Here is an 18,297-nt window from a genome sequence, read left to right as displayed (position 1 = left end):
TTATGCTCATAAGTCTGGATAAGTTAGATATTTTACATTTGTAACTGTGATCATTACTTCTTGTACTTTCTTGTACATGTTTACTACTTGCTCTTGATAGATTCTACTTTTGGCAACAAGACATTGTTGAAATCAGTTTAGTTTTGCTTATTTACTTGTTTATAGTCTGTTTTAGTTTTGCAGAACATGTTGTAAGCTGATGGGGTTCCATAAATCTTAGCAGCAGCACAGAGTAAAAGCTTCCAATGGTTTCCCCCTCATGAATATAAGGTGGGAATAAAATGTTAGCAAGTTAGCATAGCATAGTTGTTATTATCACTTTATCCCTTGCAATGGATTTGGAAACCTATACTGACCAAGGATTAAGTTTAGGACTACTTTAATAGCCCATGATATCATTAAAATTGCCATTCTCTATGGAGATTGAGATTATGAGAGGAAATATTTTTGCCCATTGTTTTGTTGGTCGACTTTTTTCTATACCGTGGAGGAGGTTGTTGAAAAAGTAGAAATTATGGCCTGTAGCACACTTGAGTTGACGTAGAAGTTGAGGCTCACTACTGTTTGAGAGGCCTCTTTGGTTCGAATGAAGGGGTATGGTTTTCATCTAGGTTCCTTAGGCTGCGCTTGATCTAGTGCTAGTCTTAAAAGTTAGACAGTCCACATTATCATGCTCAGTCTTTACTTTGTAGCACACCTACAGAAAGACATTGGTGTAAGCCTTACATGTTTCATCTCTCCCTTTTCCACTTCATTTTTATTGCATACCAGATGATGTAATACAGAAGATCCCTGTTCAGAGTTGGCTATTTTGTCTCTGCTCTGTTGGGTCATGTGTGTAACCTTTATTTTCGTCCTTTCAAAGTAGAAGTAAAATTTGAAAAGAACAAATTTAAGAATGAAGTAAAAATTAGTCCCACTTTCAAATTAAGTGATTCATTTTACAATTTGTAATTCAATAAAGTTCCTTGTTATTAAACTTAGAACTTTTTGTTATTTTATTTGGACATTGAAGTTGGCTTTACCTTTATTAAAAGAAAGGTTTATGTCCGAAAAATGGTCTTCCGAAAGGATATATGCACACCTTTATTCATCGCAGCACTCAGTACAACAGCTAAGACTTGGAATCAACCTAGGTGTCCAACGATAAGTGGATCGTGAAGGTGTGGTACTTCTACACAATGGAAATATACATAGCTGTAAGGAAAAATGCAGTCATGCAAGTCGCAGCAATATGGATGGAACTAGAAGATATATTCAGTGAAGTAAGTCAGGAGAAGAATATCACTTACATGTGGTATTTAGAATTAGTATTTGAAGAAACACAGTGGTCTAAATGGTAATTCTCGAACACCGTTGGCTACAGAGTGTAGTGAGAAGCAAAGAAACCGAGTCTGAGAGGAGAGCACAAAATCTCATGATCTTTTTACACTTCAACGAGACCTGCAGCAACGGCTACAGCTGTTGGGCTGAGCAAGCGTCCAAATAGCTGGTCTTTATAGATGTCTATAATAATGTTATACTGTTTCTATTTATAAAAACAAGTGCAGATGCATTTGGAAGCCATGGTCTCCCACTAAAGTGCTCACTATGAGAATGTGTTCCTGTCTTAATTTTAATATGTCTGTAATAACTGTAATCTTTGTTCACAATGTTTCTTGGAGATACAGTTTTGCATGACAGTGCTGTGTTAGACTCCAGATACAGTGTTTATTATGGTAATGTCTTGAGAAATACTTGATTCATTTTCTTTATGATTATGCCTACTAATCTGACCTGTTTATGTCCTCAGATAACACTGAAATAGGCAGCTGCATTCCATAGACCAGTGGTCCTCAAACTATGGCCCGCAGGCCACCTATTGTATTTGTATCTGTTTTGTTTCTTCATTGCAAAATAAGATCTATGCAGTGTGCATAAGAATTCGTTCCTAAGTTTTGTTTTTACTAGAGTCAGACCCTCCAATGTGAGGGACAGTGAACTGGCCCCCTGTTTAAAAAGTTTGAGGACCCCTGCTAGACTCTAGCTGCAGTGCTCACTCATTGAGTATATTTTTGCAGTTAACTTGCAATTCAAGCTAATTTACTATTATATCATAATGCCCAGTTTATATCATAATGTCAGTTTGCTTTCAGGAAAGGAGCCTGGATGCTCGAGACCCATTAGGTAGCACTTCTTGGTGTAGACTCCTTTTACAGTCCTCTCTACCATATTATTTAGTATTCTAGACTTGAGAACTATGATTGCTTTAATAATGTACTATGCACAGTCTAACTCAGGAAGCCACTTTTCAGCAAAGTTTACCCTCACCGATGATGATTTTCCTAGAAACTGGAAAACCTTTCCATCTGACCTACCACCCGAGTCAGGCTATGCATGTGTGCAAGTTTGTGTTTGGTGGCCACTTCTTTTTTTTTTTTTTTTTTTGGTTTTTGGGCCACACCCGGCGGTGCTCAGGGGTTACTCCTGGCTGTCTGCTCAGAAATAGCTCCTGGCAGGCACGGGGGACCCTATGGGACACCGGGATTCGAACCAACCACCTTTGGTCCTGGATCGGCTGCTTGCAAGGCAAACGCCGCTGTGCTCTCTCTCCGTGGTGGCCACTTCTATGTCTAATTTTCATCTGGATCATACATAGTGCCTGTCTGTGTTGTATATAGTCCTTCCCCTGTTATGTACAACCCTCTCCCAGCCTTGATTTGTTATTTTTCCATACTTAACCATTTTTACCCTCAGTTCTTAAGACCTCAGGAACTAGAATATTCCCCCAGCCCCACCCCAACCTGCTCCCAGCCGGCTCCCAAAGTGAAATGATAATCTTCTGGCCTGCTTTGCCTTGGCCTGGGAAGAAGCTGCCGCTCCCGATAATTTACTCAGACCCTTTTCTCCCACCCCCAACTGTTGCTCGCTACTGGATTCGGCTTTTGAGAGACCCTCAGCTCAAGGGCATTTCCTGGTCCATGACTGCTGTGAGCCTTTTTTTGAGATCCCACAAGACCACGTGGCAGGCTGAAGATGTGCTCCGGATTTTACCCCACTAGACTATTTCAAAAGACTTAAAGGGAACGTGTATATTTACTTAAGTATAATCTTGCCGTATATTTCCTTATGTAGATGTAGTTTTCCCCACCCCTTTTTTGGATTTGTTTAGTAGGAAATTTTAGTAGCTAAGTTTCACTTAGGTTCTGAGTTCGTGTTGGAACCAGATTATAGGGATTGTTTAGCTTGGTATGTTTGCCCACAATGCACCAGTGTTATCCTGTGGCATTGTCCCTTTTTGCATAGGTACATTAAAATGGGGAAAGAAAGTTCTTATCTAATAGGGATAAGGATCCATCCATTTGATAGTGCAGGGGCACTTTCCACCCTGAACATTTGTCTGGGAGACTTGACTTGGGCTCAGTTGATGGGACATCAACCATCCAACCCTGGACCCAACCTTTGAACTAGCTCGGTTTCCTGCACCAGCAGCAGGAATCAAACTTCTACCAGGAAAGGTCCTCATGCTGCTCTGGCAACAACTTGCTCCACGGTAGGTTCCTATGACAGCCTGATGAGTTGGAAACAGCAACAACTTGCTTTCAGAGTGGGTTTCCCAGCCTCGCCACCTTATGGTGAGATGAAACCAGAAGACGCTTTGTGACACCCTGACTTAGGATCTGTACAAAAACCAAGATCTCTTAATTACTGAAGCCTGACTGCAACAGCTGTGATTGAGGAAAACTTTTTGGAAACATGAAGAGACTTTGGAGTTTGACAACTTAGTGGTCTCTGGCTGGATGCTTTGTGAGTAGAGACACCCTGTTTTTAAGCCAGAGGTTTATATTTTCCCCAACTTTTGCTGTGCTTATGCAAAAAAGCTGCTACCTTTTTTAATCTTTTAGATAGGGACTCTGCCTTTTTCATAGAACCTTGGGGTGCAAAATACTCTGTTTTGCCTTATATTTCTGCATTTTCTATAAAATTAAGAAAGGGGTGGGAGAAAGGATGGGCACTAGGGGCCAAATGGTGTCATGTGCATTGGTGGAGATTAAAAAAAGAAATGATAGAACTAAATATCCAAGCCCAAGTCAACAACAATGTAATCAAGAGACCCAAACTTGAAAACTAAACTTTAAAAGGGTCTATTATACTAGTAGGCCAGGGGCCAAAAGGTGGTGGTATAGGGAGTCCCTTGGTGGAGGGAGGTTCTCACTGGTGATGGGATTGGCTCTGATACATTGTATGTCTGAAACCTAGCTTTGAAGGTCTTTGTAAATGATAATAAATTCAATAAAATTAAAGTTTCTGTCTATGAAGTACTAGGTTGGTGTGAGTGTGTGTGTGTGTGTGTGTGTGTGTGTGTGAGAGAGAGAGAGAGAGAGAGAGAGAGAGAAAGAAAGAAAGAAAGAAAGAAAGAGAGAGAGAGAGAGAAAGAAAGAGAAAGAAAGAAAGAAAGAAAGAAAGAAAGAAAGAAAGAAGAAAGAAAGAAAGAAGAAAGAAAGAAAGAAAGAAAGAAGAAAGAAAAAGAAAATACCTGGCTCTGCACTCAGAAATCACATATGGGATGCTGGGGATTGGACCTAGAGTCTGATGTGTGTAAGGAAAACACTCTACCTATTGTACTTTGCACTCCAGCCCCATTACTAAGTTGTTTTTAAGGAAATGAAGCTTATCAGGTTAACAAAACTGCACACAGAGGAGGAAAGCAGTAAAGCATAGCTACTGTCTTTCTATAGCCCTTGGCTGGGAGAGGCAAGTAGTAACTACGCACAGAATGTTACCAGGGTAGTATGTGATATTTGTTTCTGGAGTGACTGCTTAAGCAGCTTGTGGAGGAGTTAAGTAAATAATAGTGGGATGTAGTCTGGAATAGTAGTGAGAAAGCAGGACATAATCACCTTGGTTTTCTTGTTCACCTGAGAGATGATGGTAAGCATTGGTCTAAGTTTTGCTATGAAATTTGAAGTATTTCCGGATGCTCAAACATCAAAATCTGTATTTTTAAAATAAATGAGTGTTTAGATATTAAAGAGGACCAAAAAACAAGTCATGTTCACAGTTTTGTGTGTTTGGGGATCAGGGTGGTCATTGGGAGTCTCCCTGGCTCCTGCTTGGACCACGTGGTGCCCGGGGCTGACCTTGTTCTCGAGTGCAAAGCCTGTGATCCAGCTCTGATTCCCTACCCCCTACTTGGAACTATTGGGGGGAGGCTGTGAGGATAGGGAGGTGCACGCCCGACAGTGCTCAGGGGTTACTCCTGGCTCTGAGGAGTCACCATGGCAGGCTCAGAAGACCAAGCAGGGAATTGGGGGATCAAGCTGTGTGCAAGGCAGATGGGCTGCCACTGGACTACCGAAACTATTTTGAAATGGTACGTGGTGGTGGTTATTACTACTGAAAGTGCAGTTGGGAGTTGAGTTCCATTTCCTTCTAAAAAGAAAAACTACAATGTGACAGATTTTTACTCAATTAATTCTCTGCACTCTTCACCCAAACAAACACAGATTTTGGTTTAGGAAATTAGGCATTCAAGAAGATTATCTGACTGGAAATGGGTGTGAACAGTCGTCTCGTAGGCCTAACTTTTTGTAGGTTTCAAATATAGGCAGAGTAATGCCACTTCACGCAAGTCAGAACAGGCGAGTTTTGGGGTAGTTTGGAAAAAACTTAAGAAGCTTAAGGAAATGGAAGGGAGTCCAAATAAAGTACTGGAGACTTCTTGCTTTTCCAGGAGCCTGAGGAGCTAACTATGAGGTAATAAGCATTCATTTTTATGGAAAACTCAAGGTTCTCTTCAGTGCCGTATTTTCCGGCCCATAAACGAAAAGAAGTCGACCAAAAGTCGGGGGTCGTCTTATAAGCCGAGTATATCCCGAAAAACGTTTCGATGTGCCGCTCAAGGAAAATCTTCTGGATATTGCCACGAAACGAATTTTCCAACTCGATCCTGCACCCATCACTGCCAGGCTGCTCGGACCCTCCGCCTCTCTGACTCAGCCAGTCCAAGCAGGCCCTTGATGCATGCAAATGAGACAATGTTCTGCACCAATCACTGCCAGGCTGCGCAGACCGCCTCTCTCACTCAGCCAATCCAAGCAGGCTTTTACGCATGCAAATTAGACGATGATCTGCACCAATCGCTGCCAGGCTGCTCGGACCGCCTCCCTGACTCAGCCAATCCAAGCAGGCTTTTGATGCACGCCAATGAGACAATGTTCTGGACCCGAATCTACACTGTCAAAAGCCTGCTCTGAGTGGCCAGAGTCAGAGAGGAAGTCGATTCCAGTAGAACCTCGGCACCTGTGCTTGTTGGGATTGGCTCGCTGTGGGACAGACAGTCGCAGCACAGGAACGTTCTGTGCGGCCAAAGCTGCTGCATCAGGACACGTGCACAGTCACTGCATGGACTGTAGTAGAGCATCTCCAGCGAGCTAAAAGGCACCGTCATAGAACATTCTGTGTGTAGCTGAAGCTCCAGTACTGTCTGACCACACATACAGAGGCATCAAAGGTGACCGGAGCGGGTGGACTAGACATGGCTGATAGAAAAGAACCCGTTATGGATCCAGCAATAAGAAGGAACTTTGAAGCCGGTTTCAAGCTGAAAGTTGTCGACTTTGCCGAGGAACACAAGAAGTGCTGCGGCAAGACAATACGGAGTAACAGAAAAGATGGTCCGAGACTGTATAATTAGGGGTCGTCTTATACGCTGGAAAATACAGTACCTAGAACGATGTCACATAAGTGCTTGTGAAATTGACTGGTTGTAAGGGTGTCAGGGCAGCAGTTTTCTGACCTGGACAGAAGCTGAGATGACATGATGCAGTGTGTGTTTCTCAGGTTCAGGGCCTGAGGTAGGAAATAGGTCAAAGAGGTTTTAATGACTTTAGTATGTCTAGTGACTTACCTTTGTGGTGTGTGTAGCTCTCGGGAGCTACTCCTGATTCAGTGCTTGGAGGCAGTAGTGATGGTGGTGGTGCCAGACGCCTGATCAAACCTGGATCTTCCACATGCAAAGCATGTGTTGAACTTTTGGAGCTCACTTGTCATAGACTCCTCAGTACAGGAAGAACTGTAATAGAATAGTGTGTTGAGAGAATGCTCTCTCTCTCTTCCTATTTAAAAAAATTTTGGGCAGGAATGGTTTGGGCCCACACCTGGCAATGCTCAGGGGACCTGAGTGGTTCCAAGAAGTGAAGCCAGGCTTCTAACTGACACAGCTGCATGCAAAGCAAGGGCCTCACCTGCACTCGCCATGGCCCCTTGGGAGCTCTGCTTTGGTATTTTAATTCTGAGAAGTGAGTGATTAATTGATTTTGTTTCCTCCCTAATCGACAAGTGTGCTCTTGTACTTGTTTATTCACTTGGTGGGTGGAAAAATGAAAGCACAGATGACTATTGCAGCTTGCTCTGGATTTCTCCCCTGGTAGTACAAAAAGACAGCTATTTTTGGTGCTGTTTTTTCCTTAATGGCCATGACAGCAAGATGCAAACAACTTTTTCTATATGAGATGCTCTACGGTCTAGCTCAAGTAGCTCAAACGCTTCATAATTGGATGCCTGACTTTAGAATAAAAACTCTTTTATTTACTCCTAGATGTGGTTTATATAAGATGCATCCCATTTTTAAAAACTGATAGTCTATAGTGCATTCTCAGAAGGAAAAACTGGGAACGCTGGAATGAAGTGGCACAGTTTTAAGAATTTTTATCCTCGGCACCACTTCCCAAACATCTTTTCCGATTTGCAGGTGGACCCCTCCCACTCAGGTGGTCCCGGTGAGTCTGTCCTGTCTCACTTGTATCTGGGATCACTCTGGAAAAAAAGGGGAGGCACTGTTTTTTATTGGCGCGATTAAACTCTTGGAAACTGTGTCTGCTTCTCCTGAAACTATTTTGCCAACGGTTTTCACAGATGTGTGTGAGGAAGCTGAGAGAAGTTGAGAAAGTCTTGCTAATTAATGTCTGCAGTTGTGTGGAAGCTAAAAGTACCCAGACGTTCTACTTATGAAAGCCACTTATTCCTTTGGTTTTAAACTAGAAGTTTGAGATCTTTGTCACAAGCAACAGAAAGCAACAAAACCCTAAACTGCTTTGGGTAAATATTTGAACTGGTAAATGCATAATGGTTTATTATATGGTTCCAATTAACATTGGAGTAGGTGTTCTTAATATGTGGTTTCTAATATTTCCAGTTTATTGCAGAGCATAAATGAGTTGGAAGGAGAACCAAAGTCTCAGGTTAATTCGCATTGGCTGATTTATGTTAATTATGAGAACCTTTTGATAAAACCTTCATAAAACCAAATACTTGTTAATTCCCTGTAAAAATTGAGAATGTTATTGCACACCTGGGGTGCTCAGAAGCATTGCACATGGATGAGATCACAGCATGTTTTTCTTTTTTTTTTTTAATTTCACAAATTTTCTTTTAATGTGGTTTTCCCAAATTCTATTACCATGTGGTTGTACCAAGCAGTTTTAAGTAAATTATTTACTTAAATTACTTACCTGCCAAGGAGGTTGGGAAACTGATGATAAGGGTAGATGGATGTTACAGAGGTGAGGAGATTCAAGTGTTAATATGTATGTTTATATTTCGGGGATATATGCACTAATGTATTTAGTTTTCTCCTGTTGTATGCATTACCTTTTCATTAAAAAGTGCATATGAAAATATTTGAAAGACACATTCACACATGCACATGGGACATTCTGCAAGATAGACCACATGCACAGCATGTTTTTTTGAGGTTCAGTTACAAACATGAGTTTCCTACATGTTATTGTAGGAACATTTTCCGAGTTTTCAGGAGTCCTGCATGCAGAGAGGATTGAATGAGCAGCTTCCTGACTAGCTTGTGCAAACAGCTTTTAGGTCCCATTGTGTCTCAGGACAAAGTATGAATCAGTTTGGCTGTAGCCCAAGTGGCAGAACACCCACTGCTGGGCAGCAGCCTTGTGCCTGGTCCCTGGTGCCAAATATTTGCCTCCCCACACTGGACTACCCTCACATACGCAGACATGCAGAGAGACATATCTAGATACAGACATACATAGACACACAGATGCTCTCAATCACACATCCTGATATTTGTACAGGTCATAGCAAATTTCATACAATTGAATATTCAGTATTTCTTTTTTCTCAGATAAACCAAGAATCTCACACATACAAAGCATGAGTTTTATTACTGAATCACTTTCCAGCCCCTCAGTATTTTTTTTGTTGATTTTTGTGCTATACTCAACAGTGCTCAGGGCTTGGTTATTCCTGGCTTTGAGCTCAGGAGTTAGTCCAGGCAGGATTTGGGGCATCCTCTGAGATTCCAGGGATGGAACTTGGATTGGCACAAGGAAGGCACTACCTTACCCGCTGTACTACCATTGCTCCTGTCCCATGGGAAATAGATCTGATGGGCTGTGACACAGAGAGATCAGTTTACCTTTTGACATGATGCATAGAGTTGAGAAGTAATGGAGGCCAGAAGAGGTGAAGGACTTTCAGTCAGTGTAAGTAAAAGGTAAAAACTGGCTGGATCGTGTTGTTTGGCATGCAGGGGGGCCAGGTTTGACTTTTCAGCACTGCATGAGCCCTCCCATAGCCAGGAGTGATCCCCAAGCACTATGCTGGGAATAGTCCTGAGCCCAAACCCCAAAGGAGGGTTTGGTGATCACATTTGAGGGGAGGAAGTGATTCAAGAACTTGAATGGGCATTTGTGGGCACGGTGCTGGGCTGAAGGAGAGGTGGGGCCCAGGTCTGCACCAAAGGCCCAGGAACAGTAGTAGAAGTGAAACGCAGGCACGAGCTTCGGTCAACTGTGCGACAGACAAACGGACTTGCACCACTGGCAGAGATTTCAAAGCGGAAGCGGAAATGCAGACCCGATTCTCATTGTGTAGCAGCAAGTTTATTGGTGGTTGAACAAGTAGAAGGGAAAGGAAGCGTTGGCAGCACGAAGGAAAGAGCTGAAGCCTAAGCCTTAGGAACCCTGGCACTTAGTAGTCATGACAATTAACGCAGTAAATGCTACATTTTTTACATGGATGTGTGTTTGGAGGGGGATGTAGACTTTCTGGGGATCTAACCCAGAGCCTCGTGCACGCGGCCAACTCATGTGCCTGACCCCTGCAGGGATTTTTCTCTTGGCTTCCTTCATCTCCAGCCCCTCTCTTAGGCTCAGCACCATTTTCCACAGTTACGAGGCTGGAGGTGCCAGGAAGTGAAGAGGGAAAAGATGAGTAAAGAAGTAGGGCATGCAGAGAAGAGATTTGGGGTGGCAGTGGTGCCTGCTAGCGTTGTCAGGGAGCTGACCAGTCTGATGAGATCCAGAGACATTGGGGCACTGTACTGGGAGCGGGGAGGTGGTGGCCGATACAGCTAGAAGAAAGGACCTTGGGAAAGCCAGAGGTGAGCTGGGGAATCCCAGAATGCAGCTATGTGAAGGGGGCCTGCAGCCTGAGCAGGCTGCCATCCAGGGAGCTCAGTTCTTGGTCTGAGCCTCACCGCAGTGGTCCCCGGGGCTCTCAACACTTCTTTCTGATCATTCACACCCTCTGCCCTACATCTTGCTCTGCACACAGTCTTGCTCTCTGCTTGGGTGCACAAGGCAGAGAAGGTGCTTTGGAAGCTCATTTCCCTCATGGCACCAGCCACCACGTTGCTCACGGTGCTTGAACTCTCGGTCACGCTTGCAGATGGCTCAGCTGTGGGCCTGCACGGTCCTGCCATCAACTTCCTTGTCCTCTGCTGTAACATCTCACAGTCGCCACATCCTCAGCTGTCTGGACTCAAGCGTGAAGGACACTGCCCTCTTGGCCCGCCACTTTGCACTGTGCTGCCTTCTCCACCCAAGCACGTCTGAGCCTCGGGTCTTCCTTGCACGGCTTCTTGATGCTGCACTGGGTTGGCACTACCCTGGGTGGCACAGCTGTCTTGGGGCCTGCCCTGGACTTCTGGGACTAGGGGGCAGAACTCAGCTTAGGCACAGGGTGTGCTCTGCAGGCAGCCGCATCTATAAGGGAATGAGGCCCAGTAAGGAGCCCCTCTGGATACTGGCCCATCCATGTAGTCTGTGCATGGCGTTGGGCCAAGGGCTAGTTTAGTGGGAGTGAGGGTGAGGGCATATCTTGGGGCACAAAGAGAGCCCTGAATCTTTGACTGAAGGGCCAGCTCTAGATACATGGTTCTAGGGATCCTGCAAAGGCCTTTCTAACTACCGCGATTCCTCCAGCCCAGGCTCTGCTGCTTTTGCAGATGGTAGCAGTTTTCTCATCCATATAGTGCTAACGTAACTAATTTTTCACCCAGCAGCTATGAACGTTTCTCCTCGTTGCCTGGATAAAAATAACAGGATCTAAAAACTATCATCTGAGAACTAAAATGTTAAGCCCCTCCCTTACTTCTGCCATATATTTTCTAAGTATTTGAAAGTGACCATCCTCTCAAAAAGATTGAGCTATAAAAAGAAAAAAAACTCTTGTGCTTTCTTTTAGAGTGAAAATGCCCGTAATATTTTTTTAAAGAATTAAAATAGAAATCGTGCTTCTTCGCATGTTTTAAGTAAACACGAAGTGGTGAATGCAAACTTATTTTCTAGGCTGACTAGGAAAATAAAATGGGAATCTATTTATTTTGGGGGGGGGGGCACACCCAGTGGTGCTCAGGGGTTACTCCTGGCTATCTGCTCAGAAATAGCTCTCGGCAGGCACGGGGGCGGGACGACCATAGGATGCCGGGATTCGAACCAACCACCTTAGGTCCTGGATCGGCTGCTTGCAAGGCAAACACCGCTGTGCTATCTCTCCAGCCCCTATTTATTAATTCATTGGTTTTTGGGCTATGCCCGGCAGTGCTCAGGGCTGACTACTGGCCTTACACTCAGAAATCACTCCTGGCAGGCTTGGGGAACTATATGGGATGCTGAAGAATGAACAACCCAGGTTGGCCGCTCTGGCCCCTAAAATGGGGATTTTTGGGGGGTGGATCATACCCAGCAGCGCTCAGGGGTTACCCCTGGCTCTACACTCAGAAATTGCTCCACAGACTCGGGGGACCATATGGGATGCTGGGATTCAAACCACCATCCTCCTGCATGAAAGGCAAACACCTTACCTCCATGTTATCTTTCCGGCCCCAAAATGGGAATTTTTAATGAACTCCCTCCCCCTCCCCCGGGCCAAACCCAAAAGAACTCAGGGTTGATGCATGGCTCTGCACTCAGGAGTCATTTCTGGAGCTGCCCAAGGGACCATATGGAATGTCAGAGATCGAAGCTAGGTCAACTGGTCGAGGCAAGCACCCTACCCACTGTTTTGTTGCTCTGGCCCCAACACCGTTTTTAAGCACTGCTGCTTCTCTTGCCAAACATTTGCTACTGATCCATTTACATGGACAGCAGTACTTAACACTCTCATGTCTAATCCTACACCTATATGTATGCAAACCTATATTCTAGGCCACTGGCAGGTGGTTTCACAAGTAGAGGTCACATCATAAAATGGGCCTAGTGCTGGCAGTGATCAAGGAAAAGTTCAGGACAAACTTGCCGAGAAACCTCTGGCTGTCCCTGGGAGGATAATGACCAGGCACTAGACGGACGCAAGACTAGACTTGTCCCGTGTGCTCTGTAAGTAGATGTGGCCAGGACAGTTGCACTTGAGGACACACAGCTCTGCAAATTCTCTAGGCCAGCCAGAAGCCCACCACCCCCATTACCTTTGTCCAAAGCCACTGCAGAAGGAAGCCTCTGCTCTAGAAATTTCCTGAGTCCATCTCCCCACAGTGAGCCCCCCAGATGCTGCCTCGATGGCTTGACCACGGATGAAGAGGCCGCTGTCCTAGGCCTCCACCGCCTTCTCGGATAAGGCCCGGAGCAGGTCCTTGTAGAGCGCTGAGCTCGTGAAGCGGGGGTACGAGTCTCTGTGCATCAGCGTGTAGATCTGGAGCTGGGCGTCGTCGAAGACGTGCTGGGAAGGGGCCAGCATGTCTCTGTTGATGACCTCCCTCACGCGGGAGTCCAGGCTGACCTGTGCACGGGACAAACGTGTACTGTGAGGCTCGGTTGGCTCGAGTTGGGGGGCCACGAAACTCTGTGCCCGGGGTTAGCCCTTGGCGGTGGCGCTCAGAGGCCTTTATGGTGCCAGGTGTGTGTGGTGTGAAGGTGTGAGGGGTGTGTGTGGTGTGAGGGTGTGTGTGTGTGTGTGCAAGTTAAACTCTCCAGACTATTATTTCCTATTTTGTTTGTTATTTTGGGCCAGTGTCACACCTGATGACACTCAGGGGTTACTCCTGGCTGTGCTCAGAAATTGCTCCTGGCTTGGGGGACCATATGGGACGCTGGGGAATTGAACCGAGGTCCGTCCTGGGTCAGCCGTGAGCAAGACAAATACCCTATCCCTGCACCACCGCTCTGACCCCTATTGTTTCCTTTTTTCAAATAAAGGTGGCTTTTGAAAATTTTTTTCTTTTACATTTGAGGGAGCCCCACCTGGCAGTGCTAGGATTTTGATCATTCTGGCCACAGCTGTACAACAGACAGGTGTCTAACCTCTGTACTATCACTCTGGCCCTCTCTTTTAATCCCACATTAAAGGACTGGAGAGGGTACAGTGGGGAAAGCTTTTTGCCATGTATGCAGCTGACCCAGCATCACGAGGGTCCCCTGAACCCCACGAGGAATGATCCCTGAGCACAGAGCCAAGAGTAAGTCCTGAGCATCACTCTGTGTGACCCAAAAAACAAAATCCTCAAAACCAAACAAGTTCTTCTCAAAATCTAGGTTGCAGAATGAAAAATTGAGAACGTGTGCATGTTTGTGTGTGACAAAATACAAAATAAAATTAAAAACCAATGAAAAGGTTCACAAACCAGTGGATATGTAGCACTGCTGGATGTGACCCCAAAACAAAATACAAAATAAAATTAAAAACCAATGAAATGGGGCCCAGAGAGATAGCACAGCGGCGTTTGCCTTGCAAGCAGCCGATCCAGGACCAAAGGCGGTTGGTTCAAATCCCAGTGTCCCATATGGTCCCCCATGCCTGCCAGGAGCTATTTCTGAGCAGACAGCCAGGAGTAACCCCTGAGCACCACCGGGTGTGGCCCAAAAACCAAAAAACAAAACAAAACAAAAAAACAATGAAAAGGTTCACAAACCAGTGGATATGTAGCACTGCTGGATGTGACCCCAAAACAAAATACAAAATAAAATTAAAAACCAACGAAAGGGTTCACTAACCAGTATCGGAAGCTGCCATGAGGTTGGCAAGACTGTGGGCCTTACCCACAGAGACGACTTCTGTAGGTGTGGAAGGTAGGGGCTGAGCACTCAGTTCTCACAAGTTCTAAGGTCCTTGTGGTATCACCCCGCTTCAGAAAGCACACCCTGGAGAGAGAGGGCTTTTGCCTTGGCTCAGCTCTGCCAACTTCCTCACATGAGCAGTCTTTTCGTTTGTTTTGTTTTAGAGCCATACCCAACAATACCTAGGGGTAACTCCTGGCTCCGCACTCAAGGATCACTCCTGGGCAGTGCTTGGGGGGACCTGGTGGGATGCCTGGGATCCAACCTGGGTCGGCTACAAGCACAGCAAGCGCCCTCCCTGCTGTCCTCTTGCTCCAGTCCTAGGGAGCCTCTTCCAGGTTATCTCCTGGGACAGAGATAATTATCTCCGAAGAGACATTAATTACAGGCCTCTGGGTTGGATAGCAGTGCGGCTGCTGGAGGGAACAATTCCACAGTAATTCTGGGCAATTCCTAGCTTGGCCTTTCTCAAGCCCCGGGTCTGAGGCCCAGCACGCATGCCCTGGTGAGCTCCAGAAATGAGGTCTGATGCGCCTGGTAGGATTTCCTGAGCCTGTTTAAGCACCTGGAATTCATCTGGCTAACATCAGCACTTTCTGCCGCCCTTGGCCTCCGTGCAGCCTTCCTTGCCCAAGTGGCTGGTGCATGTAGCTATCCCACATGGCTGCTGTGGAAGAGAAACTGGGCCTGACCTTTCACTGCTCACATCCCTCCCGGGATCTGCCTTTGCTTGGCCTCCTCAGTGGTGCCTTCCTGGCCACCCTGTGCCAGGCGGCTCCTCGCGGTGAGGGCCGAGGATGCGGGGCTGTGTGTGGCATCGTGCTCACACCTCAACGCCACTATGTTTCCATGGTCTTCCTTTCCTCTCTCTTCTATGGAGGTCCCTTTATCTTGTCTTTGTTTAGTTTTGTTGTTTGTTTGTTTTTCTTTGTTTTGTTTTTTTGGATCACACCCAGCGGCGCTCAGGGCTTACTCCTGGCTCTGTGCTCAGAAGTCACTCCTGGCAGGCTCCGGGGACCATATGGGATGCTGGGATTTGAACCAGTTTCTGTCCTGTGTTGGCCCATGCAAGGCAAAAGCTCTACCTCCGGCTATCGCTTCGGCCCCCAACATTATTTTCTCTCTTTCTTACAAACTTTTCCTGAATCAGCATTTGAATTTAAGTGTGCCTCAAATGTCTATGCCTTTTTTTATTTTTATTTTTTGGTTTTGAAGTCACACTCCTGAGGTCCCTTAGCCCATACAGTCCCGTATAGTCCCATACAGACCCAGGGCACCACAAACCAGTTCCCAGCATTTTCCAGATATCTTTTTATCAGGGGATGGGTAGGTTGAGGCTACACCAGTGATATATAGGGCGTGCTCTTGGCTCAGTGCTCAGAGATCACTCCATGTAGGGCTCAGGGTGGTGGAGATGAACCTAGGTTAGCTGTGTGCAAGGCAAGAACCCCCACCCCTCCTGTCTCTGGCCTCAGGCAAATGGGGATGGAGTTGCTGTTCCCTTCCTTCTCGTTTCCTTCCCTCTCTCTCCAACATCAGCCATCATCCCTGCTCTGCCTGAGTCTGTGTGGATGGCACCACCACTCCCTGCTGTGCCCAGCAGCTGCCTTATTGTGTGTCTTTCCCTAGCTACTGCTGGAAAGACCCCAGTACAGGCCCCGGCCTGCAGCTCCCACAATGTTTTGGCCAGCCAGGCTCCCAGGGCCAGGCCAGAACTCACAGGCCGAAGTGAACACAAGCGCCCCTTGGATCCTGATTCTCACAATGGCACCCACCACGTCTCCCAAGTCCACCCAAGAATGCACAGAATTGGGCTAGAGAGATAGCACAAGCGGTAGTGCCTTTGCTTTGCACGTGCCAATTCAGGACGGAAGGTGGTTCGAATCCCAGCATCCCATATGGTCTCCCATGCCTGCCAGGAGTGATTTCTGAGCGCGGAGCGACACCCTAGAGCCACCAGGTGTGATGAGAGAGAGAGAGAGAGAGAGAGAGAGAGAGAGAGACAGAGACAGAGACAGAGACAGAGAGAGACAGAGAGGGAGAGAGAGAGGGAGAGAGAGAGAGAGAGAGAGAGAGAAGGAGAGAGAGAGAGAGAGAGAGAGAGAGAGAGAGAGAGAGAGAGAGAGAGAGAGAGAGAGAGAGAGAATGCACAGAATTTGGGCTTTAAAGAGAAGGGAGCCCAAGTGGGATATGACCCACTTCAGAGGTCATGACGCCTCTTGCTGTTCCTTCAGGCCTTGCTCTGGATGCTGCCTGCATTCCTTGATCTCCATGGAGGACAGAGTTGGCTGTCCACTGACACCATGGCGTGACACACAGCATCCTTCGCACAGCAGGACTCGCCAGAAATGGACCGGGTCTGCTCCTCAGAGGGCCTCACAGCTTGCACAGCGCCTGCAGGGCCTCTCGCCCCGACCCAGCCTCTCACAGCTCACATGGCCTTTTCCCTCTCAGCCCTCAACCCCCGCAGGGCCTCAGCTCCTCAAGCCTCTCCCAGTCCCTCACAGCTCTCATAGTTCTTCACAGTCCCTCACGGTTCGCCTAGTGCTTCGCGACCCCTTCCGCCCACAGTCCTTCCTGCTGTGGGCCGTGAAGGAGATGAAGGCAACACAGAAAGCGCTGGGACTGTCTAGGGAGTGAGCAGCCTCAACCATGGCATTACTCACCATTTCACAAGAGGAACTTCCCTCTACTGCTCTGCATGCGTGTATGTTATGTATATGTGCATGAGGATGTGTGTGAGTGTACTTGTGTGACTGTGAGTGTTCATACGTATGAGAATGTCAGCATTTGTGTCTCCTCCTAGATGTGATGGTCATTATATAAGATCTAGAAGATGAAAGCCGGCTGGGCTGGAGAGAGAGGGCAGAGATAAGCAGGGCATTTGGCTGACCCTGGTTCAGTCCCTGGCACCACAGGAGGTTCTCTGAGCCCTCCCAGGAGCGATCCCTGAGTACAGAGCCAGGAATAAGCCCTGCGCACCTCGAGAGGTCCCAAAAGCAAAACAAGCAAAGAAAACCAAAAAAAAAAAAAAACCAAAACAACAACAAAAAAACCGCAAAAAATAATAATCATTCTTATTATTAGAACACTATCAGTAAAATACTGTTCTCAACAAAGATTTGATCTTTTTTTTTTTTTTTTTTTTTTGTTTTTTTTGGGTCACACCTGACGGTGCTCAGGGGCTACTCCTGGCTGTCTGCTCAGAAATAGCTCCTGGCAGGCACGGGGGACCATATGGGACACCGGGATTTGAACCAACCACCTTAGGTCCTGGATCGGCTGCTTGCAAGGCAAACACCACTGCGCTATCTCTCCGGGCCCGATTTGATCTTCTTTTAAGTAACAGGAAAATACCTCAGAGAATCTGATGGACGATATGGGGACTTTTTCTAGAAACCTTTTTCTGAACTTGTTTTGACCAACTTTTTTGTTTGGTATTTGAGCCACACCCGGTGGTGCTCAGGGGTTACCTGGCAGGCTCAGGGGAACATGTGGGATGCCGGGGATCGAGCCCAAGTCCATCCCAGGTTAGCAGCATGCAAGGCAAATGCCCAACCACTGTGCTATGGCTCCAGCCCCAGTTTTTACCAATATTAGGTGTTCCTTGGCGCTCGGTGCTGACCCCTGTCCAAGGAATGAACTGTTCGGAATGAGCTACAGGGTCCCCTGTTCCTTCCAGAGGCCAGCACTGGGGGAGGGAGTGACCCTCATGGGTGCTACCTCTTTAGGCGAGAGGATCGAGATGTAGTCGTCGTAGATGGTCCTCGCCTTCTCTTCAACGGTGCTCCCGTTGGCCTCCTGTTTCAGCTCCTCGCAGGCCATCCAGAAGAGCATGTTTTCCTCGCTGAATTCCGTGCGCAGGAATTCCCGGAAAGCATTCCGGCCAGCCGGCGTGACCATCAGCTGGTCAAAGGACTGGCCCCAGGCCCGCACTTCCTCCAGCGTTGGGCTCGAGCTAGGAGAGATGGAAAGGAAGGGCTGACACAGGACTCTGGCCTTGGAAGTCACC

The 18,297-nt window shown here is 46.8% G+C and overlaps 1 protein-coding gene across 1 annotated transcript in view; it reads right to left on the bottom strand.

Moving 5' to 3' along the window:
- Positions 1-12,308: 12,308 nt before the first annotated feature.
- Positions 12,309-18,297, bottom strand: part of RGS20 (regulator of G protein signaling 20) — a 60,510-nt gene continuing 54,521 nt past the window's right edge. Inside the window, exons 4-5 of the mRNA XM_049782406.1 lie at positions 18,009-18,243; positions 12,309-13,011 (exon numbers count right to left, since the gene is read on the bottom strand). Of these exons, the coding sequence (XP_049638363.1) occupies positions 12,823-13,011; positions 18,009-18,243 (424 nt within the window). The 3' untranslated portion in view covers positions 12,309-12,822. The remainder of the gene's footprint in view (positions 13,012-18,008; positions 18,244-18,297) is intronic.

This window comes from Suncus etruscus, chromosome 10, assembly GCF_024139225.1.
Source record: "Suncus etruscus isolate mSunEtr1 chromosome 10, mSunEtr1.pri.cur, whole genome shotgun sequence".
Lineage (NCBI taxonomy): Eukaryota > Metazoa > Chordata > Mammalia > Eulipotyphla > Soricidae > Suncus > Suncus etruscus.
This window is presented reverse-complemented; position numbering and strand designations above follow the sequence as displayed.